A 25652-nucleotide genomic window follows, 5' to 3' on the forward strand; every position below is an offset into this window, starting at 1 on the left:
CAGTCAGGGTAGTGAATTAATAGCTTGTATTACAACAAGGTTTTCTGCAACAAGAATGAAGGCATAAAAACAGAATATCTGCAGTTGGACAAAAAAGTATTCAATACAATATATTAAATAAAAGTGCATTCAATACACTAGTATCATTGAAACAATTATCGAATCGTTATAATTCACTTGAGAATCCTTTAAGCACTCTCGAATTCTAAATGAAATACCATATTTTCTTATTACATAACAGTCTTTTGTATGGTATCATAGAATCACTGAATTGTAGGGGTTGGAAGGGACCTCAAGAGATTATTGGGTTCAACCCCCGTGCCAAAGCAGGTTCCCTAGAGCAGGTTGCCCAGGTAGGTGTCCAGACAGGTCTTGAATATCTCCAGAGAAGGAGACTCCACGTACTCCCTGGGCAGCCTGTTCCAGTGCTCTGTCACCCTCACCCTGAAGATATTCAGATATTGACAAACATGTTGACAGGTAGGTTGACAAACTTGTCACATAAAAGGAATCTCATTAACAAAATAGAAAATTCATGTAAAAAAAAAAAAAAAAACAAACACACACACACACACACACAAAACACAAAGAGTACAATTAATAATTGTATATTTTTAAGAAGTAGAAAAAAATACTATAAACTTCATGAATCAATAATTTTAATTATCAATGCTGATAGTGTAATTCAAGAGGATCTACTTCACTCAATGCTACAGTCAAAGTCAATTTACATTACGTATTTCTAAAAGCCACTAAGGCATATAAAGCTATTTTCAAATTAGAGTACCTGAGTGCCTAAATGCCATCACTTTTTGAAGTTCATATTTACTTTTAATTAACAGGTATTTATTTGCCAAAAGATGCAGTAATCTGTTGGAAATTTTAAGAGACAACATTTAACTTCATCTGATAAATGAATCACATATTTTATGTAGCCATGTAGTTCTGAGGATCTACTTCAAATCATTCTCTTTTAGTAAGTTTAAAGATACTCCTCATCTTTTCTGACACAGACATTCCTGTAGCAGAAATCAGTATGCATTGCCACTCTTACTTACGCACACAGGATGGAAGCTGACCAGACCAGTTGTGATCCTGTTGACATATTCGTACAGAAGAACCAATCAACCGAAAACCAGGACTGCACTGGTATACAACTGTGTCTCTATACCCATAATTTTCTCCAATTACTTGACCGTTGACTATAAGATCTGGACTACCGCAGTGACCAGCTAGAATTTTCAAAATAAATAATAAAACCAAACAAGCAAACAAAAAGATCAGTAAATATGTCAGAGAAGTTTAAATTTATTTTATTTATTTAATTACAAGAAGAAAATCTTCAAATTTTTGTATAACTTCACTCAAAGGTTTATATTTATTAACTTGGGGAAAACTAAAGTATTGCACTTGTATAGGTAAGTCTTTACACATATAAGAAATTTGAAAAAGACAGTGAGGCAAAGAGATTAAATTCCATTTGTATTATCAAACCTTCTTTCTAAAATAAGTGATTCCTTTTATCTACAGGTTTTAACCTGTAGATTTCTAAATTATTTCTACTAGTTTTATTTTGGCTAAGATTAAATTGAAGTTAATGTTAGAACATTAGAAATTTAAAGAAATAAATATATAAATACATAGATATAAAAGTTCAAATATATATATATATATAATATATATATATATAATCTCTACCATAAATGTAAAATTGCATACATTATAAATGTAACCTTCTTGGCCCTTGACCCTCTATTCCCAAAATATGAGAAATATTTTATATGAATATCACAAACACACTTTTAACCTAAAGGAATCAGGGAAAGAATGAACCATGAGACTTTTGTTACCATTTTTCTTAATGAACTCTGTAAAATGGGCACACAATTCGCCAAATGATGTGAAAATGGAGACCTCAGAGACGACAACACAGGACAAAGAACTCAAAAATAAGTAAGACAAACAACAAAAGCAAGCAGTGTTACAACTAGTAGTTAAGGTTAAGTGGAAAAATATTACCAGCTACCCAAACTCCTGTTTCCCTTTTGTCATCTAGTTCTCACAAACAAATAAATAAGTACACAAATAAATAAAGCACAATAAAATAAAGAAAATGGGGTTGCTAGTAAGAAAATACATTTAGAGGGAACACAATTTGGATTGTTCTTTCCTTTGAAATTTGCAGTCTTTGTAATATAAACGCTGTTGTAAACTCGCAGGGTTTTCTCATTTTTTTTTGAGGGCTAGAAACTTCTCATAGGGAAGAAAAAAAAAAAAAAAAGGAAAAAGCAAATCTGAGATTTTCTTGCCTCAGGAACTTAATTAAAACTCACGTGGTACTCCATTGTATGAATCATGCCAGTCAACAGAATTTTCAATACATGTAGTGTCTGAAACTTCCTACTGATTAAATTTGATGGGTGAAATGTCCCCAAGTATTTGTTTGACTATTTGAAATACTTATTTCATTTCAAATCACCATCTGTCATGTGGTAAGCTGTTGAGTATGTTTGCCATAGGAAGTGTCTGTAACAGTATACAGAATTCCTGATGTGAGAACCTTTGAGAACATATATTAAATTTGCACAAATTTATGCAGCCGAATAAGTTTTCACAGTTGTAATAAAATCAGGTGCTCATTAATATTTATTAATATTTAAAATATATATAGTAGTATATGAAACAAGTATTTTTATTCATTTGCTTTATTTTCACCCTCTCCTGATAATTGCTTTACAAGACTTCCATTTTAAACTCTTATTTTAATGGAGTTGCGTCAAATAATTTTTGTTTCACCTTATTAACATTTTGAAATTATTTTTGAAGTGCCATACAGTATCTTTTGATGCTTTCCTTGGTGTCTGCAAGTTTACATCTATACAGATACACATAAAAAAGACAAAATTGGGGATTTGGAGTATTGTTTGTTTGTTTGTTTGACTGTGGAAAGTTTCCAAACATCTCAGATTACTGCTAGATTTTTGGTACTCTGGGAAAAACTAATACTGCGCATGTATAATTTTCTGCACATGTACAGTTTTCTGAGAAACTGCTTTTGCTTCTGAATGAGACATACTTACTGCGCAATGGCATCAAAGATCAATTCTATTCTTTCATTTCATCTCACAGCTGTATCCCCCAAACCTTTTCCCACTTACTTGTTTGTATTATATATATGATCTTTCATATAACTGATGTCAGTTTTGTCACACTGGTATGAAAAGGAGTAACACCGCATGATTTGACTACTAAAAAAAACCAGCACAAAAACAGAAAGGTACATTGTTTTAAATCTGTTCTCATTTGGGAAATATATATGGGAATCATTATGGAAGAGCAATGGTTTAGTTGTGAAATTTTGTATGATGAAACTGAATAAAATCACAAAACACATTGTAATAACTAGCCTTCACTCAAAATGATCATACAGTGTGGCTAACTGTCTTTTGCAGTGAGAGAGCTGAATTATCCCAAATGCAATTCAGATCTAAAACTGTTCAGGAGCCAAGGTAGATTATTTTCACTGGGGACTGAATGTAAATACCACAAACTGGTATTTAAATCTCCCAGGGGAAAAAACAAAAACAAAACAAACAAACAAACAAACAAACAAAACTACAGCAGAAAACAAAAAAAAAAATGCAAAAAGTTAAGGAAGTAGAAAGTAAAGGACTGCTGAGAGAAAACTAAGAGTACTGCTGGGAGAAAAAAGGTTTAAAAACTCAACAACAGTGTTTCCTTTTTTTTTCATATTTTAATTTTTTATTTTAATTCAGTGAGTCTAAGCATGACTACATTTTTCAGCAAGTAAAAACAGAAGAGTTCTGAGGTAAATGCTAAAAAAAAAAAAAGGTTCATGGCTATGAGGAGAAAGAAAAAAATAGAAGTAGGAAAAAAATCTATTTTTTATTACTTTTTTTCAGTAACTGAAAACAAATACCATAATTTATTCATAAATTGTACAGAAATGTATTTCTCAGATCATAACAATACCTGCTCTGTAGATCTTCCTGCTGTATTTGTATTTTATCTCCTGTCCTCTACATCCTCCCTCACAGGGTTCCCATGGGCAAATTTTCTTTCCCTCTTGCATGATGCCTGCCTTTCCGTATTTCTATATAGGAGCTAATTCTATAGCTCCTTTTCTGTTTTTCTTTCATTCTCTGCATCTTCCAATATTTTCTTTTTTAATCTTCATAAACAAATATGTCTTCTGACTTGCCGTTAGCTGAACTCGTCACTTAAGTCCCATTCTTAATTTGAATTAAATCACACAGAATCACAGAATTTCTAGGTTGGAAGAGACCTCAAGATCATTTAGTCCAACCTCTGACCTAACAGTCCCCACTAAACCATATCCCTAAGCTCTACATCTAAACGTCTTTTAAAGACTTCCAGGGATGGTGACTCCACTACTTCCCTGGGCAGCCCATTCCAATGTCTAACAACCCTTTCGGTAAAGAAGTTCTTCCTAACATCTAACCTAAAACTCCCCTGGCTCAACTTAAGCCCATTCCCCCTTGTCCTGTCACCAGGCACGCGGGAGAACAGACCAACCCCCACCTCACTACAGCCTCCTTTAAGGTACCTGTAGAGAGTGATAAGGTCGCCCCTGAGCCTCCTCTTCTCCAGGCTGAACAAGCCCAGCTCCCTCAGCCGCTCCTCGTAGGACTTGTTCTCCAGGCCCCTCACCAGCTTTGTCGCCCTTCTCTGGACTCGCTCAAGCACCTCCATGTCCTTCTTGTAGTGAGGGGCCCAAAACTGAAAACAGTACTCAAGGTGCGGCCTCACCAGAGTCGAGTACAGGGGGACAATCACCTCCCTAGCCCTGCTGGTCACACTGTTTCTTATGCAAGCCAGGATGCTGTTGGCCTTCTTGGCCACCTGAGCACACTGCTGACTCATATTCAGCCGACTATCCACCATCACTCCCAGGTCCTTCTCTGCCTGGCAGCTCTCCAACCATTCCTCTCCCAGCCTGTAGCTCTGCTTGGGGTTATTGCGCCCCAGGTGCAGGACCCGGCACTTGGCCTTGTTGAATTTCATGCAGTTGACCTCAGCCCATCTGTCCAGCCTATTCAGATCCTCCTGCAGAGCCTTCCTACCCTCGAGCAGATCGACACACGCACCTAATTTGGTGTCATCTGCGAACTTACCGAGGGTGCACTCAGTGCCCTCATCCAGATCATCGATGAAGATATTAAAGAGGACCGGCCCCAGCACCGAGCCCTGGGGAACGCCACTAGTGACTGGCCTCCAACTGGATTTGACTCCAACTATTAGCTATTAACTTAACTATTAACTTAACTATTGAGGGAGCAAGAATTTTACCGAGGTTTTCTTTCCAGAAATCTCATTCTTGCAAAATAATGTACCACAACAGGCAGTGTTGCTGCAACAGCGATTATTTTAGTCATTACTGTCTTCCTTTTATAAACAATTTGTCACTAGTATTTATTTTTACAATTTTTTTTTTGCATGCTGTATATGCTGTATGCTATGTTCTATTTCTGCAGTTATCCAATTCTGCAATTCATCCATCCTATCTTCAGGTTGCCATCATCAAAGCTTTGAAGATACCCCTTTGAAGATTTACTGTAGTCACATTAAATTAATCCAATAATTTCAAAGAATTTTTTAGATTCTTTTTTTTTTCCTTCTAGTAAAAAAAAAATAAAATTAAAATGCATTTTCTGTACTTATTGTTACTGGATACTAGCGTATATGAACTTGATTATATATATTGATTTTAAAGTTAAGGTATAAAGTTATTTAGGTTAATGTGTAAAACAGGAATTTTTCCAAGACGGTATTTATAAATAGAATATAATTTGGTTTTTTGTTTAGGTTTATTTTTCTCAAATGAAAAATTATTAATTTATGAAAACTTGAACAGCAGGAAACACAAACGTTTAACATATATATCAGTTGAATTAGAAAGATTAAAATAAATAGAACATCTATGTTCACAGATACTCTTTCTTTTTTTTTTTTCATACCTACACAAATGAGAAGGGACAATATGTCTACATATTGTCATCCGTTTGATTCCAACTGAAACTAAAATATTAGTTGTATATAAATTTCAACGTCTTTACAATTAACAATGTAAGCTCAAGGTATAGTTGGTGATAATGAATTAAAAAGAAGGCCTGTAACTGTTTCACTGAGATCACATGTTCACTTTATTCATGAACAATTCATGGACTGGTATCTAAGTATTTAAAAAAAATGAAGATGCCTAAATATGTACCACTAAGGGGTTTTCAAAATTTATACATAACATTGGGAAAGTGATTTTCTCTCAGAAATAAGGATGAAGTGCTCTTGTCCATGTTTCCACATGCTTATCCTTTTTTTTTTTTTTTTTTTTTTTTTCCATCTTTTGCAAGTATATAGATTAATTCTGTAACATATCCACTGAGTTCAGGTCTACTATGCAGTTATTTTACTAAGGATAAGTATTAAAGCTGACAGATCTATAATCCATCTGTCTTGCTGTGCATGTATAGGTCTATGGAGCCATATGCACAAGTCCAATGACACAGGCTTTGCATGTATGGCAAAGGAATTCAAAAGAGATTCAAACTGTGGAAAGGTTACCACAGTTAATCTTTTGATAAGAAAAACAGCAACACATTTTTTTCTTTAAATTTAGAACTCTCTTCAGTGCTTGAAAGGCTAACAGAAAGAGGCACGTTAACTAACCTTGCTTACTTTTGTCTGATAGATATAAAGAAAATAGGAATGTTTTGACAATTGTATCCATACCTAAACATCTGGTCTCAATTCCACTCCAGAGTCCAGAAGATAGACATTCCCTTACAGCAGAGCCAACTAACATGTATCCTGAGTCACAAGTAAATATAGCTGTAGATCCATATGTGATTTGAGTTCCAATCTTATTTCCATTTGGAGGTGTAGGAAGTTCTCCACAAGAAATAACTTCATGGTAAAAACAGAACAGAACAGAAATGTATATCTGAGTATCACAAACATACATCCAATAATATGCAATGGTTATCAACCAGCTAAATAAAGATTGCAATATGAAGTATTCTATCTGTTCTGTAGAAGAGCTCTGTATACAAAGATTACTATTTCCTCACAAAAATACTCAAAAAATGAAAATAATAATTAAAAAACAATAAAATTGTTTCTGTAAAATTAAAAACAAACACTGTTTGGAACATTATTAATAATTGCTATTTTACTACCTCACTTAAAGGTTAGGGTTAGTGACATTTTTTTTCTAATTAAGTGATCTCAATTTCAAATTAGTTAATTGTTAATTAAGCCAAATAAAATATTTTTATTTGCAATCCACACAGCAAATACAGATGAAGCATGTACTCACTTTGGCAGTAAGGTCGCTCATTTCTCCAGCTCCAGGTTCCATTAGCAAGACACTCAATAGATGCTGGTCCCAAACCATAATACCCTGGGTCACAGCTGAAAACTACTTTTGTTCTATACTCATAATGTGAACCATTCACTATTTTCCATCTTCCATGTTCCAGTGTGAAAGAATTGATGCTTGGACACGTAACAACTTCCAAAATATCAAAAACACAGTTATTTGTGGTTTAGTACAGACAAATTTCAAAAACCTGTAGAGCTATTAATTTAGAAATATATTTTAAATCCAGTGAGATGATGTTCGAAGAATAAGGCTGTATTTGAAATTGCATGTGTTTAAGCAGGTAACACTCTCATTTAATTAATAACAATCAATGTCCCAGACAAATCAGTGACTGGTGTAGACAGAGCTATGTAAATGGTGTAGATAATATAGCTCCATACATTGAAGTAGTTCACTGTAGATTCATGGTCAGATATCAGAATCTTTACTAAAATGATAGCTAAATTTAAATACAGGACTGATTTTCTACCCAGATACATTATATGAAACTGTAAAGACTTCAAGAGGCTGCACAATGGTGGCAGGTAAAATAATATTCATATTCAGAATGCGTTTTCAGCAGCAACACATCTTTTCCTCATGCCCTAATTCAAAGTGTACTTCCTTTGGAAACAAACATCCTTCAACAACCCTGATCTAAGTGAAGAATGTTAGTAAGCATAATATTTTCCTCATGATCAAATGAAAATGTCACAGAAGAAAATCTTTACTGGATATTGCTTTCTTCCTCTCAATTCACATTGCTTTTATAAACAAAGGAAAGGCATAAGGCATTGGCCTTTCATAGGCACAAGAGAAAAAAAAAAAAAAAGAAAAAAAAAAAAAAAAGGAAAATCCTTGAAAATTATCTTGGATATGTTTTCTTTCCTTTCTAGTTCATTGAGTGAAATAATCCAAATTTTAATATGCATCTAGCACTGTGACATTTCTGCATCAGCCTTACAGGGTTATCATAAACCATTTATAAATTTGAAATTATCTGCTTCTCTTTGGAACTGAGCAGGCATTTTCTCTTCAGTGATGTTTCCCAGAGTTTAGGTAGTGTCGGGTTATAATGATAGGCTGGATATAAATAATCAGCAATAATTTCAAATAATACCAGTGACTTTGGAATTCTGAACTGTTAATTGTTAACAGTATATGAACTGTGAAGATATCATTGCAGAGTTGACTTTTGCACAAACCTTTGCAACCATTACTTTTGATTTAGCTGAAAATTAATTTTCAACTTGAATGTATTCTGTAATCTGTGTATTTCTTCTGCTGTCACTGAATGTTTAGGAACATATCTCAGATACACATACTTCAAATATATACTTCACAGTAACTTAATATCAACAATTACACACAACTTAGTTTCCTGAAGCTGAAAGTTTAAATAATATATTGTTTTTCTATTTTGGATAAATAAACAAAATGTACAGTAACATTCTTACTCACTAGAGATTTTTTACATATTACCTACCTACACAGCGAGGTGTTTTATTGTGATTGCTCCAGGTACCATCTGGCTGGCAGGATGCTGTGGTAAGTTCCTTGGATGATAGTCTATACCCATCATTGCAAAAGTAAGTAACACGGGTGCCAACCAAGTAATCTGTAGTTAATATCCCACCATTCACTGGAGATTTAGGAATTCCACAAGATATTGCTGATTAAAGAGAAAGCCATAGTAATTGTATCTGTTCTTCACTATAAACTGCCTTTCTCAGAGGGTTTATGGACTGTAACTTCAACAGTCATAAATTCATACAAATGGATTTTTAACTCATTAATGTTTGTTTTAAGGCTACAAATAAATTCCCTTAAAAAGTTTAGGGAATTAAATCTCAGAAAGTTTTTGTCTTTTGATGACTAGATAAACAAAAAAAGTCCCTTTACCCAAACCATTCTATGATCCTAGGTTTCTATGAAAAAGAAAAAACTAAAACAAAAACCAAACAAATTATATAAAACATGGTTCGTAACCTTGCAGTTACTCATTCAAAATGCAGAAGACAATAAAAGAAGATGAAATAAAAAATATCTGGAAAAGGTATGACCACCATGGCTGAATGAATACAGCACCAGACTGAGGCACTGGAAACCTAGTTTGTAATTTGGGTTTCTTCCATCACATGACCTCTGGCAACACTAATATTAACTTTCAACATTCTATTCTTCCTCCTGTAAAGGAGAAATAAAATACCCTTCAAAAAGTATTTTTAAATTCACAAATGAAAGTGTAAGCTACTTTACTAATACTACTACTATTCAGCAGAGGGAAAACAAAAGAAGTAGCCCCAGAAATAGCCCTAACTAAAAAAATAATAATAAAAAAATAAAATAAAATAATAAATAAATAAATAGAACCTGAGTTTTTTCCACATTTTAACACTACACATATAATGCAAGTCAGATCCCTAAAACAGAGCTTTGGCACTTAATTCTTAAGCACTTTACTTTAAAGAGGAATCTTGAACAGTAAGAGACCACCTATCCCTCCTGTGCAGAACTATAAAGAATTAAGCCTCACAATGCATAAATAGTATATAGAAAAAAAAAGTCTTCAGTTGTTGTCCCTTTTGTGAGCTGGTCTGGTATAAGTCAAATCTGCTTTATAAGCAATGTAACAGTATGGCTCTGTACCAAAGCTAATAATCACAGCTGAGACACAGGTAAAGCACTAATGCTATCACAGTTTGCCGAACAAACATGGTAAGATCAGTGAAAAAAAATGTGCTCGAATTTCCATGAAAAGAAACTGTGAATTCTGTGTAAAGTTAAACTACAGGACATGCTGTACTGAAAAGTTGTCAGAAAACAACAATTATTTTGCTCATTACCTTGTCTAGGCAACCATAAAAACATATACTTTATGGCTATCTACTGGCAACTAGAAACATACATCTTTAGAAGAAAATAAGAAAACCAAGATTAGGAGATATTCAAGGCCCTGAGAGTCATTGAATTCAATCTACAATCATGTATGAAGACATGACCCGGAAGAATCAAAACTGACAAGTTAATTAAACATATGGTCCATCTTCCACTTCTTAAAAAGCATCTGACAGAGCTCTATTATTTCACCTGACTCTACCAAAGAAAGAAACAGAGCTCTCATGACACTAAAATGCAAATGTACATATATATCAAATTCCTCAACAGGTTGGATTGCAGCACCAAACATTAGGTAGACCCATCTATGCAAAGAGGAAGATAGCCAAAAGCTGGTATAAAAGCAAACAAACAAGCTGGTATAAGCAATTGTTTCCAGCATAGCTCATCTCTTTAAAATCAGTTGATGGAGATTTTCACTGACCAAGCTAGCCCTGTCCTTCAAAACTACATGTAATGATAAACAAAGTTTCAGAATTGGAATTGCTAGAAACAAGTCCATTGCCAGTTGCATCTAGGACAGCTTTCAGTAGGGTATAAAAACTAAATCCAACACCCTCCCCCCAAAAAACAACAACACAACAGCTGCTGCTTATGATCCTGACATCTAAAACATGTCATAGCACTGCTTGTTCACGTACTATAGATTTTTGCTTCCTGCAATCAGCAAAATCTATATTTTTGTATCTATCTGATATGTTTTATATCTACCATAGAGATTAATAAGTCCTTCAGTATTCAAAGATCTCCATTAGTATCTTACTTGATAAATGTTGAGTCCTATCATCCCTATTAACAGAATCAATCTTGTGGCGTAAGAAAAATATATCCTTCCCTTAACCTTAAAGTTTTAAGAAACGGAGGTTCAGAGATCAAGAATTCTGTTCATATAGGTATAAAAATGAGAACATAAGAAAATGCTCTAACATTATTTATGAATTTGAAAAGAATAAAAAGCAGTAATGGAAAAGGCTGCTGGCATTCATTAGTGAGAGGAAAGAGTTCAGTAGTGACTAATTGTACAGATGAAAAATGAAAAATATAAAGAAAACACATTAAATACAGTCAAGAAATATTCTGCGGGCAGCAAAAATGTTGGTCAAGGAATGAACTTGTTATTAAAAATAAATAAATAAATAAATAAATAAATGTGCTGATTGCAGAGGTAAAGAATTCACAAATTTGAGATTTCTTTCCTATAGAATGATGCCAGTAACCTCTACTGTGATTTGACTGGTAATCTTCATTTAGGAGACAGAAAATAGATTAAATAATATAATTAATATAATAAATATAATAAATAATAGATTAAAATGTGATGCATTGGTAACAAAGAAATTGCAAATAACTTTTTTTTGTTGTTGCTGTTGTTTTTTGTCTTTGCACTACTATGTAAAAATAAGTCTGAAACATTTTATGCTGTACTAAATGGTCACTTGTGGCAATCCCGACTTCAGATGAAGAACTGATTAAAATGGCTTTGCTAGCTAGACTGTGTTGGGAGAAATTGGTTAAAAGCAGAAGATCGGCAAGGAGGATGGGATCAGAATGGACAACTGGCAAGCAGGATTGTAAATACGCTTAAGTGACCTTGCAGATGGGAATACATAAAGTCTGGGGAGCAGCAATGTAGAAAAACAAATAAATTATGTCTGCTGCTCTTTGTGCGTTTGACAACATTATCTATCTTTTCATAGATAACATAGGTGTTTGGTGGACTTCGAGGTGCCCTCTCTGATGTGCTTGAGCTCCCGGCCTTGGTATAAAGAAAATCAAAGAAGCACAGTGAGAATCACAGGATGGTGGTAAAAGCTGCACTTGCGCAAACTTTTGATAAAAACAAGTGAAACCAGCAGGCCGGTGATCTCCTATCACGGACCCTGTTCAGTGGTTTCTGCATTCCTGCTTATGTGCCTGTGCTCATGTCCCTCTGCTTAGGTGTTGTTTCAGGGATCCCCTGATTAGTGAGGTAACAAGAATAAATCTGCTCTTTACATTTTAACTGCGAGCCTGTGGTTGTTTCTGTTGCCTGCCTGTGCTGACTCACACGCACTGTAAATGTAAATGTGAAGTAGAAGGCAGGGCTCTGACTTTGTCATCTGATATTACCTGGAAAAATAGGTGGTTAATGGTGGAGAACAAAACCTGACAGCAGACAAAAGCTGACTGACAGGTATTATGGGTAGTAAAACAATGATCATCACGATCATGTTATATGATGATCATCATACAACAAGATGTAAAAAGCACTAGCTCATGCTTAAAACGACTTTTGCTGAAGTTGTATTCCTCAGTAGTGGAGGCAAATGTGGAATGGCAAATGGCTAATCCCTTCTGTAAATATCTTCTGTTAAAGAACATTATGTATATTTACATACAGTGTTCTCAAAATTGTAATGAAAGGGTTCATATCATAAAACTGTATCATCCAGGGATGGGGATAATTTTCACCTCAACAAAGTAAGGGGAAGTTTAGATGCATGAGTGATGCATGGAATCATCTTAATTCTGAGGGTTTTCACAGTAGTAAGGTTGATTCTGAAGAGTTTGCTGTTGTGAATTGCAAGCCACATATCATGGCCACAACCACATTTAGCATGTAGGGACTTGTTGGAAGACTTGAATGACATCTATATAATTTATCAAGCTAACCTTCATCATATGCATAATTATGATCAGCTGTTATTAAATTAATACATATATTAAGTAATTTTCCATTCAAACAGTCGGCTCCAACAATCTTTCTGTTTGATCAGACAGCACAACGTCTGACTGATATGTTTTAAAACAAAACACACACAAACAAATAACAAATATATATATATAGCAGTAGAACTTTCCAAATTATTTGAGATACCTAGGTAACAATCTGATCAGGTTCTACAAATAACTGTCACAAAAGCAGTCCTTATGTCAACTTATGAGCAGAAAAAGATAAAGAATGATATGCAGCAAATGCACCACATGTACCACAGTTTTAAAAAATACAAGCATACTTGCAGTTCAAAGACTTACTGTCAAAAAACACTTGTGGGAAATTATCTTGGAACATTCATACAGAATTAATCTCCACTGCTCAACAGGAACAAAATGTATGCAAGCATCTAATCAAAACACTAAGCTAGGATGTCCTAATGAAGGATCTATTACTACCATGAATTTGTGAAATCTAACTGAATATAAACTGGTGTTTTCACCAGCTTATGTAAGAGTATAATGTAAATTCCTTGATATATGAAGTTCTGAACAAAAGTTAGAAAACACAGCTGCATTTTTGCATGGAAAAAAATCATTTTAATACTTCACTGAAGAGAGATATGTAAGTTATCAGAACAATGACATTGTTCAGGAAAGGGACAATTAGAATACAATTGTGACGGACATCAAATAACCATTTTCTTTTTCTTGTTAAGGAAAACGTGTTTTGCTTTTATAATGCATAAGGGACTAAATAAAAAACTATGGGGTGGGGCCTGGAGTACAAAGTAGATAGCCTGAAACATAAAACATCAGTTAATCTGATTAATTGTTTTTAAATTTCAGTGTAAATCATGACAGATTAGAATGGCATTAAAGGTAATGATTTCTTTTTCTCCAGTTTCCTGTTCTTGGAAATGTAGCAAGTTTCAGGTCTTTTTTTTTTTTTTTTATAGTGCTTGGATCATGATAAAGTGGCAATTAAAGTAAAATGTAAAATTATAAATTTAAAATTTTAATTATAAATTTAGAACCTAAACAAACAAAAAAAAAAACAACAAAAAAATAAATGAACTTTATACCGTTTCCTAAAAATGCATTTGTTTTTGATCAGTTTATTAGATAGAAACATAGATAGATACCTCCTATTCATTTTAAGTCAGAAAATTGATTATGTTAGAAAAAATAGAGTTAATTAGGATATATTATTTTATAATTAAATAGTTTACCTTGGCAAGCCGGGACTGGAACATCCCATGAGTAATAACCATATGGAGACTTCCTGCATACAGCAGTACTTTTCCCAACAAGCCGAAAACCTCGATCACAAGCCCAGCGAACCATACTGTTGAGCTGTCCACCTGTCTGACTGACAATGAAACCATGTGGAGGGGACTCTGGAGTACTACAGTAGAGGGCTTTAAACATAAATATTAAATAAATAAAAAAATACATTTAGGATCCAGGTGGCAATCTTGACAAATTCTTATTGAATTCAGTGGACATCTGATAACAATATGAGAAAATATCAGTATAAGTTGTATTTCATGTCCTGATCACACATGCATCAAGCAATTTCACTAAGTGTAAAGGTAAAAGAATATTACATATTGCAAGAATATCACAATAGTACTGAAGAATAGGGCCTTGTAAGGGCTTCAGGGTTTAGTAGTCTGAGATACTGATAACACACACACACTGATATACATGTATAAAGATAGTTCACTTCTCTTTTACTTACCGTCTTCTTGTTAAATCAAGTAAACCATAGAAATTTATTGATGGTGAAATTTATTGCAATTATATACGTGTCTGTAGTATACAACATTTTTGGAAGAAGAAAATATCAAGTGCATACTACACATATTTATTTACAAATTATTTTTTTCCTTTTGGTCCTAATTAAGTTACTTTCAAGTTCTGTGATACAATGAACTGAAGTGAACTAGTGACAGCTAAAATAGATTTTAATCATATTTATGAGTGCCACTATAAATCCATGGAGGAAAAAAAAAAAATAAAAAATACTTAGAGAAGCCTTATTTGGATGTTATAAAAATAAAATAAAAATCCAGAAGCATTTATAAGAACAAAAATATCTTTGAGAAATACAGCTGTTTTAATGCAAAAGGATTTTTGTACATTAAATCTGCATGACATTAAAGATTGCTTAAGTATCATGATGTCATTATGCTTGCATTTCTTTTAAATTCATTTTCCACTAAGTTCATGAGAACAAAATCACCTGTTTTGGCAGTACCTTGCCAAAAAACTCCAACAGAAGAAACTTACAGCCTGGTAGCTAGTTTAAAATAAATGTTGTTTGTTTAAGCATTTAACTTAGTCTCCAATCTTTTTCGTCAAGGAGGAGGCAAGATGTTAACTAAGATGGTATTTCCCCATTTTTTAGCACAGAAAAGTAAGTTAGAGGTTGGTTTCCAGGTGTTCCCTTCATGCTTTGAAGAAATACTGGTAACTAGAAAGAAACTGTTCCATTCCTCAGGCAAATAGAGTTGATGCTTCACTTTCTCTTTAAGCCTTTCCACATTCTATGACTTCAGGGCAATGGTTTTCTCAGGCAAAGGCATCCTTTGATAAGGATGGAGTCATATGGCTGTTTTCTTACTGCCACTAAAGTTTTAAGATCTTTCTCCTCACACTCTTTTATTGGATCCAACGGGTACTATAGACGATAAGTACAGTGTAATATTTTCTGTCTAGACAACAGTGAATTTTATCTTACTACACAGCAAACATTTTACCTCTGAGAAAACTGTCCTCTCTAAAGGGAGAGATGACACTAATATTGTTTTACAGACTATTGTGCTGTCTAATTATTTTCCTGCATTAGTGAAGTAGTCAAAAATTGAGTGAGGAAAAAGAAAAAACAAATCAGACAGAAGAATTTCATATCTATTTTCCATTTCTTCACTTTGTAAAGTGAAATTGTATCATGATATCATGACACCAACTTCTTTACTATTATCAGTGCAACTTTCTAAAGGTACTATCCCCAGGTCTGTGTATCCCGTGTATTTCATGTCTTTGGTCTATTATTTATTAAAAAAAAATAATACAGATTTTGTGTAATTGTTGCAAATAGTAAAAACAACTCCTCTACCTTGACTGATGAAAATTATTAACCTGTAAAAACGGTATTATACATGTATAATAGTTCTATGAAAGCAATTATATAAAAATCACTCTTTGTTAAGTGCCATCTTAATGTTAACTTGAATTAATAACACCTACAATGCTGGCTTTTTATATCTGTATGCTGCTTCTGTTGAACCTTGAATTAAAGGGTATAACCCATTAGAGTCCCATATTTTCCCAGATTACAGCTGTTCACTACTGCCTTGTTGCCACCTCTTCCTCTGTCCCACCAAATACATTTAAGGTTGAATTGTATAAAGATCCAGGATGAAGGACAAAGGCACACAAGTGCCAATAAATGACATGTAAGAAGGAGGAAGCTGATTCTTTCAGCTTTACTACTGGCTTTAACCATTCAGTGAAACATTTGCTTAAATCTCTACAGAGCACATGTGATGCATACCTCCTATTTAGGGTATGCGTTCTTTTTGTTGTTATTTTGTTTTTTTCCCCTCGTGAAATCAGTATCACCAGGTTCACATACAAAACAGATTGGATTTCTTTTTAGTCTGGGCAATTAATGTCACAAAATACAGCTTATATTACTCTTTTTTCTTATATTACTCTTTTTAAAATATGGTCTATAATGAAACTTTATACACATTATAAAAATTTTTATTTGCATACCTATATATCTTATCCTGAATCCTTTTTTATTGGTGCCATGATCAGCTGACCACCGGAGAAATACCTCATGGCCATTGCTGGTTATGTTGAGAGAAGATGAATAGTCCCCACTGAGAGAAATGAGCAATGGGCTATGACTATTTGGTCCTTGATACAAGGAAGAAAAAATGAACAAACAAAGGAGTTACAAAGTTTTAAATCACATACAACAAATTGTATTAATATAATTAATATACAAAGAAAATATCCTCTGTGCAAATGGTAAATTAATCTAATTTAGGAATGGAAATTTACATGTTGTGTATATGTATTATATACTACAGGGTACCTATTTGTTCTGAAAAAAGTATTTCTAAACATAACTAATGTAGGATGGTTTTTAAACACAACATAATCCAACAACAGTTCCTTTCAGAAAAACAAATCCATGTAATTAAGTTTTTTATACTTAATTTATAGTTAATAATAAATAATAAATTAAATATTAAATCAATAAATTAATATATTTATAGTTAATAAACAGTGATTTGTGAGTTGCAGCACACGTAAAAATTGATATATAGAAAATGTATCATACAAAACTGTGTATCCTATAGTTACCATCAAACACCTCGAGAATATCAAATTCCTTTTCTGTTTGGAAGAATTCGAAGAACATGCTGATATTATAACCCTTTTCCACAGAAATGGTCCATGCACACATCTGGAGATTTGGGTAGCTGTCAGGATAGCCAGGGCTCAGTATTACTCCTGTTGAATCCAGACGTATTTCATTGGCTGGACAGAGCACTGTGAAACAGATTGATAAAAAAATCTAAAGCACTCTATTTTTGTTTCATTTTAATTGCAAGATTTTCCTTTGTTTAAAATATCTGCATTATTTATTTTATTTTCCTAAATATGGAAAGTCTGAAAACATTTTAAAAACACAGATAGTTAGTAGGAAATCACATACACACACAAAACAACAGAAAAACAGAAATAATATTTATCTTGAAAATTAGCTCTGCAACCTTCAGTAGTTATTAATTCATGGTATTTTTCTTCTTTCAGTTTCTAGGAGATATATGTTCAAGTACTAATTTGATCCATTGTTCAAAAAAAAGAAACATAGATTTTTCTTTGTCAGATTACTATTACTGTCAGCAATAATTCCATGTAAAGTCTTGCACTTCAAATAAACTTGAAGGCATTGTGATTTTTGGTTTTCAAATTCTGAATAAAGTTTAATCAATTCCTCCCACAATCTGTCTGTATAAAAGAAAGTAGCACCTAAATTTTGAGATCCTCAATCAAGCTCCAAGAATGCTGACATATATAAACTGCACAATGTAGCACTATTCAGACATTCTGACTTTCATGTAGAAAATAAGACACTTCAGATTGACATTTTGTTACTCACTAGCACTAGACAAAAAGATGATACGTGCTAATCCAGCTACTTAGTTTTAAGGTTCATAGAAATCCCAGAAAATGGTAAATTATTGCCTTTACATGCAACAAAAACTATTTGAAGTTCTATTTTTCATTCTCCATGCTATAACCCCATTTATTATATCTCTTACCAAATAAAAGAGCAAGGAAGGGTTATTATAATCACAGCTTGAGACTAGCAGTTTAGATGTTGATGTTATACTTCTGAATGAGTTACGGAATCTCATGCTAACTCTCCTTTTTAAAACTGGTACAACAGTGCACCATAAAATTAATGCTTTCTAAGAAAATAGATATCAATGAGAAAGGAAAAAAAAATTAACCCTGACATACATATTTCTTTTAGCTCCATATAACTTACTATCATTCAGTTCTTTGATAACTGTGTCATTTATGTTATGTTCATATTGAACCTGTATCTGCAGATCACTTCCTTTTTTATTAGATCTTTGTATGAGAAATCTTTGGTTACACATTCGTATTTCTAGTACAGTGAACTCTGAAGTTCAGAGAACCTGAAACTTTCTTTTAACCCAGAGACAGACCATCTCCCTGATAAGTAGGTACGTCAGCTGATGAAGAAATTCCAAAATAGAAAGTTTTTAATTTCTGACAGCTCTTATCTCAAATTCAACTCTAAGAAACAACAACAAAAAGGAATGTGATTTACCCTGGTCCCTTGATGGGAGAGGCTGGATCCCCAAAAATGAAAATGTGCTGTATAGGGATGAAAATTAACACTTGTTCCATCCCTGATGACTTCTTCAGTGGGTATTGCCTTCACCTTACTCTGAATAATTATTTTTTCTTAGTTTCCACATCATATTCTGAATTTATTCATCTTTCAGCTACGGATTTGCTTGAAAATGCATTGCAACTCTGGTATTTTTAACTGTCGCAGTTTCAGAAGGGAGAGAGAATGTGAGCATAGTAAATGCTAGTGTCAAAATTAATTAACATCACCATTTAAAGGATCTGTTGAAATTGAGAAAAATTGGGTTTAAAAGCATGATGTAGAGGTTTTGAATTAATCCAGATTCATTAGGTCTACATAGAATAACAATCTCATTAAAGAAAAATATTTGATATTACCATTGGAACTTTTTTTCAAGAACCTGTTTTGCTTTAAGATATATGGACAAGTGACCTACAGGTTATTTAGAACTGAACACTGCCTGTTTAACAGGATCTTTAAAATCTGGCTTTAATATTCACAACTAACACATGAAAGTGAGTTAGTACTGAGCTCCTGTAGTTAACAACAGCATAATAGGATACTAGATTGGCTTATTAAATATGAAAATAGTTTTTTTTATGGAAAAAAAAGTAATTGGACTGTGGAGAAAAATGTAAGCCACAGGAAATCAGACAAAAACAAACAAACAAACAAAAAAACAAAAAACAGAGAGAATGATCTTCTTTCATAGATAAAATTCATGTTAAGATAAATTAATATGTCCATATATTTTAAATACCAATCTATTACTTCCAAAATTACCAATTAATTGCTACATTAATAAATAAAATAAAAATAAAAATAAAAGTATAAATAAATAAAAATAAAAATAAAAATAAATGTTTCTCATGTTTCTGTGTTTGCCTCAGTTAATAAATAAGAGACTGAATAATAACTTCATTCCACATAGGAGTAACCAAAACTCTCATGCCTAGAATCTGGCTCTCAAACCACAGTGCTGGTAATTTAGACTTTATCTGAGGCAAATGAAAGAATTGATCCCGTCAAGTTTTAAATGTACGTACACACACACATGCAGAAGGAGTGAGAGCAAAATAGCCAGAAAGGCAACATAGTCAACTGGCTGATGACCATGACTATCTGGCTGATGCCTCTGACTATCTAGCTTATTTACCACTAGTTTTGCGCTCTTTGCTTGGTTCTGCTTTGCATACTTGCTTCAGTTTCAGAATCCCCTTCTAATATTGCTCATGAATTTTGTAGAGCTCTTTAAGACCTATTTCCATACAATGGCTTCCCCTGTGAATCAAGTAGTTAAATTATTTTATGAATCTGAGCTAATGTTGCTGAGATATAGTTGAGAGTTTTCATTCAATAATTTTGGCACAGTCATCTAATTATGGTACAATACATAATCTGAATCTTCTTATTCTGAAGCATTCATTTGATCTTGAATGTAGAAGCTAATTTCAAGGAAATTGAGGGCAAAGTTAGATGCTGGGTATGAGAAATACTCTAACAAAGCAAGATGATAAGCATTTACATAAGCTTGTGGAAGTAGGTGATTATTTTCTGATGGAAAGAAGGAAATCTGCATGTATTTTAAGAAATGTTCATCAAACTGATACACATAAGTGAAAAAAATAAGTCAATATAGTTTTAAATATCTGGTGTAAACGAACTTGTACCAATTATAATCAGCATACAAAATCAGAAATAGACTTTGCTTCAATATTTTCTTCTAGTAGACAAGTACACCTTTACTGAAGTATATTTGATTCAAAACAAAAATATTTGTATTTAAACTCCTTTCAACAGCACTCTTCAGTTTAAACAAATAAATGAAAGCTGAATGTAGGTATTTGCAATACTGCAAATCAAGTTAAAAATTGAAGCAAAATTCAACCTAGGCTCACTTCACACTGTCTAAAGTGTGTAGCATATACACCAGGTTAAGGCAGAAGAAGTTAACACTATAAAGTCTAACATTAAAATATATGTTCTAACTGGAAAAAAAAAAAGTAAGAAAAATAGGATGAACATGTACCAACAGAAGAGCTAAATTTAATCCTTAAGAATAACTTTTGTATAATGAGTTACAGCTTACACAATCAAAGTATGCTAGCTTACAAATAGACCAGTATAGTATACTAAAATCATAAAAAACCATACCTTTTAGGCACATAATTTTGCTATCTCTAGGCTCTAGTTATCTGTAGATCCAGGTTTGAATGTTGAAATTTAGCTTATATATTCCTAACTTCAAATGCACACATTAAATAAATACAAGGGGAAATTATGTTGTTTCTTACCCTAGGTGACCATTTTGAACTGACATTTTAAACATTTTTAATTAATCTGATTTTTATTACATTTTATGAGACTACTAATTCTGAAGACTATGTTAATATAATTCAGCTTTAGACTGAAACAATGAGAGCACTGATTTTGCATTTAGTATTTGATCCAATATTTAGCATTTATATGTGACAAGGAAAAGATTAACTACAGTAACTGATCACTCCTGATTTTTTGACTGGGGTCTTGGTATGAATATTCACTTAACTTCAGCAACACATGCTGAGAGAATGTCTCAGGTTCAGCACGTATGTCTCTGATTGTTCCATCTACTATGACAACATTTTAACATTTAAGCAGTGCCTGGAAGTTCCTATTGTTTTCCACTCATTAAATGCTATGTGAGCACCCGCTCAGTAAGCACTTTAATTTAAATTGGGGGTGTTTAAAGCAATTCCTAGACACAACTGTACCTAAATAAACACATGGATTTTAAGAAATTATGAGCACTATTGAAGCCCTTCTTGAAATTCAAAAAGCACTTTTCACAATTCAAAAGCACTTTAAGAACTAGACTTAATCATAGGAATGACTTTGACTTTTACATAGTTTTGTGCATAAAGCAGGGGAAAGTAGTTAGGGTTAGCTGACCCTAACTTGTCATTTTTCATGACAATTTCTATACTAGTGAAACACATTAAATGTCAGATTAATAAAGATTGGTTTAAACTGTGATGTTAGTGGTTGTCAGGATTGTAAGATTGTTTCAACCTTAACATTAAGGTAGTGTTGTTTCTCCAAAGTTTTTAGTAAAAGGTAGAAAATGAACAGACACACACACCCCTTAAAAACATAAAAACTATCTCTGGTATACATGGAATAAAAATGTTGCACTGAAAAACTGATAGTATTTTGATTTTGCCATTCCAAACCCATGCTATGTTATTAACATTATTTTTTTTTAATTTCCATATAAATTTTCATAACATTGTGTCCTAGAGAAAATGAAATAATCTCATTTCTATTTTTTTAAATGTAGGCTCTGTCCAAAGAATAATCTGTGAAATTATTTTCACAAAATAGAGTAGTAACCCTTAATACTCATCAAATGTATTAAAACATTACTAATGATTTGGCATTAATATTTGACATATATTTGACCATATATTGACATATATTTGACCATAACAAACAGTGATAATATTGGGAGTATCTTTAAAATTTTGAAATATTTTAAATATTGCATCTTATATAAAGATGTGGAGGGTAGTTAAAGAATCACCATTGAGCTGGTCTGGTAGAAGGAAAGAAAAGGAATAAAACACCTTGGCAAGTAGGTGGTGCTCCATCCATCTGAAGCCTTTCACCTAGTCGGCAGGTCAGAATCTCATTACCAACCAATGTAAAGCCTGGTTGACACTGGTACCTTATTATGTCTCCTGTTTGATAAAAACAAAATAAACAAATAAAACCAAAAGCAAACAAAATACCATTAAACATCAATTAGTTGGAACTTTTAGCTTTGAAAACACCATTGATTAATGAAATTTCTTGCTCATGTTTAATGAGCTAAATGACCTCTGGCATAAACAACTTTGATTAATCTAAGAAGCATTGTGGTAAATGAATGTTGACTCCATTGAGGATAGAGAGACATTGCAGAGGGATTGTGACAAATCAGAGAACCAGGCAATCACCAACCGTATGAAATTTAACAAGAATAAGTGCCACATTCTGCACCTGGGAAGTGGCAACCCACCTGGGAATGGTGAATGAGAGGTTGTAGAGCAGCCCTGTGGAAAGGGATCTGAGGGTTCTGGCTGATGGTATGTTGACTATGAGTCAACAGCATGCCCAGGCAGCCAAAAGGGCCAAATGTATCCTGGGGTGCATTAAGCATGGAATTGCTAGCTGGTCAAGGGAGATGGTTGTCCTGCTCTGAGGTGGTGCAGCCTCACCTGAAGTACTGAGTGCAGTTTTGGGCACTACAACATAAACTATAAAACTATCAGAGAGTGTCCAAAGGATAGCTACAAAGATGGTGAAGGGTCCAGAGGGATGTATGAGGATTGGCTGAAGTGAATTTGTTGAGTCTAGAGAAGAGGAGACTGAGGGGAGACCTCATTGCAGCATCATTGAGGGGGAACATAGGGGGAGTTATTGATTTGGTGATGAGTGATAGCACTGAAGGGAATGGCAAGAAGCTGTGACAGGGTGTTGCAGACTAGATGTTCGGAAAAGGTTCGTCACTGGAAGGGTGGTGGGGCACTGAAACCCAGGGAAGTGGTCATGGCGTTGAGTTCAAGAAGCATTTGTACAAGGCTTTCAGACATATGGTCTGGTGTTTTGGGTGGTCCTGTGTGGAGCCAGAAGTTGGATTTGATGATCCTGGTGGGTCCCTTCCAATTCAGTATATTCTATGGTTCTATGAACTATATGGATATATGAACAGGTATACTTATACACACATGACTAAAATGTTCTTAAATTTCAGTGTAAGAAAATGTGTTATTGCAAACTTTATGAAAAATGCACTAAGTTGTTTGGAAAGGAGTTATTGTGGTACTCAGATGTGATCTCTAAAATATGGACAGGATTCAGGATGTATAGGGAAGAAGAATTATTTCTTAAACATCCTGAAAAATAAATAAATAAATAAATAAAACTGATCTGTGCAAATAGTCTCTTTTACATTTTAAATATTTACATTTTTATTTATTTTCTCTCACATTACCTATTTCGAATTCATTATCCTCAGTTAGAATTTCAGCATTTGGGATGTTTGTTGGAGGCTGGCAGACCCGAAGCTGATAGGCTATAACAGAAATACAACACAGTTGACACTCCCAGACTTACACAGTTAACATAGCCATTAAACATAACTGAGATAATACCCACATTAACAGGATAAAAATAAACATCTAGTCATCTACCAAGAAGCTTTCAACAGAATCAAAAGAAACATAATTTTCAGAATGAATGAAAAATTGGAAGTTGCATTCTTCATTTTATTAGCAAAACTCTCTTTATAGATAATCTAAGAAGCTAAGAGGTAGTTACAAATTTTCTCATGTAAGTGTATGCATCTGAAAAGCAGATTTTCTGTATTGTTCAATCATTTATTTATTTATTTATTTACTAAAGTTATCCTGAATACACTTCTACTGCTGAGTGCTTCCTAATAATTTTCTGAGTTTTAATATGTATGCAACTGACAGGTAAAATAATTGGGTGAAACTAATTATTTAAATTAAAAAAAAAAAAAGGAAAGAACAAAACCAACATCAAATAGGAAGAATATGAAGAAGCAATATAGCGTGTTTTTTTTTTTTTTTACAGAGAACCGAGGAGGACAGACTTAGATTTGGACATGGATGAAATGTCCAAACCTAACATTTCAATTGAATGTCTTCAATTTGAATGCAAATGGTACAGAAATACAACCAAAGAAATCATGATGAAAGTTTTGCACTGACAATGTAGTTTTCCGTGTTTAAAGGTATACAGTCAGGCTGGTCAATGACAGTATATTTTCCTGGTTTTCACTGATATCACATTTTCAGATAACATTGTTTTATAGCATCTCTCATAGCCAGGAAACATCATCAATTTATGGCAGATTCAGCTTCATTTATTCATGTCTTTGTTGCATCCTATTCTTGGATCCTTTAGTAATTGAATGTGTCAAATTTAGGTCAATCATACCTATTTCTGTTTTTCCCAGTTTAACCAAAAGATTTGTATCTTTTGTTGCTACTGAGTCACCCATATTTGATATGCTTTCATCCACTGTATGATGAAGAGCTGATTAAATCAGTGAGTCAGAAAGCTAACATCCTGCCTTGGGATAAACATACTTAAAAGAAAACACACCAAGCAAACATGGAACTGCTGTCATATTTGCATTCTTAAAAATAAAAATAAGAAATCACTAATTAAATTTAAAAAAAAATGATTCAACAAACAATTCACATCATTTATCTTAAATGTTTCTCATTTAAGAATATCATTCATTTTAATCCCCAAATTATCTGTTTTAAATAAATCTGGTTCCACACACTACCTCAGTTTTATTGCTGTAAATTGTAAGGAGATGACATGAAGAAGCACAGACTCAAGGATACAGAGAAATTTATTTATCTTGACAACATCAATTCATAAAGTGTTTTAAGCTTCTTCATGAATAATCCTTTGTGCTGTTGTTTGCATATATATTACACATTAGTTCCCACACTTTTGGAATGACAATTTGCATAATAATAAAGAAAAATAAGTAAAGGAGATTAAATTCTTTAGAGACTTTATGATCAAGTATGAACATTTTCCAATGTATTTGCTCATATATTGATATATTCATATACAATAATATATATAAATTCACATATTCATTAAGGTAAACTGTCAGTTTGCCCTCTACAAACTGCAAGATGCAATGTAAATGCT

The 25652-nt window shown here is 33.2% G+C and overlaps 1 protein-coding gene across 3 annotated transcripts in view; it reads right to left on the reverse strand.

Annotated features, from left to right (window-relative positions):
• CSMD3 (CUB and Sushi multiple domains 3) overlaps positions 1–25652 on the reverse strand; it is a gene marked incomplete at both ends in the record, with an annotated part of 670606 nt that overhangs the window by 64575 nt on the left and 580379 nt on the right. For 2 of the 3 annotated variants that reach the window (XM_084281281.1, XM_084281279.1), the window contains 9 exons: positions 1059–1232; positions 6772–6945; positions 7358–7552; positions 8889–9074; positions 14227–14415; positions 16781–16927; positions 17381–17569; positions 22535–22648; positions 23944–24024. In XM_084281281.1, coding sequence (XP_084137407.1) covers positions 1059–1232; positions 6772–6945; positions 7358–7552; positions 8889–9074; positions 14227–14415; positions 16781–16927; positions 17381–17569; positions 22535–22648; positions 23944–24024 — 1449 coding nt within the window. The remainder of the gene's footprint in view (positions 1–1058; positions 1233–6771; positions 6946–7357; positions 7553–8888; positions 9075–14226; positions 14416–16780; positions 16928–17380; positions 17570–22534; positions 22649–23943; positions 24025–25652) is intronic. The other variant, XM_084281280.1, reaches the window with a different exon arrangement.

This window comes from Netta rufina, assembly GCF_964035555.1.
Source record: "Netta rufina genome assembly, chromosome: 2".
Taxonomy (NCBI): domain Eukaryota; kingdom Metazoa; phylum Chordata; class Aves; order Anseriformes; family Anatidae; genus Netta; species Netta rufina.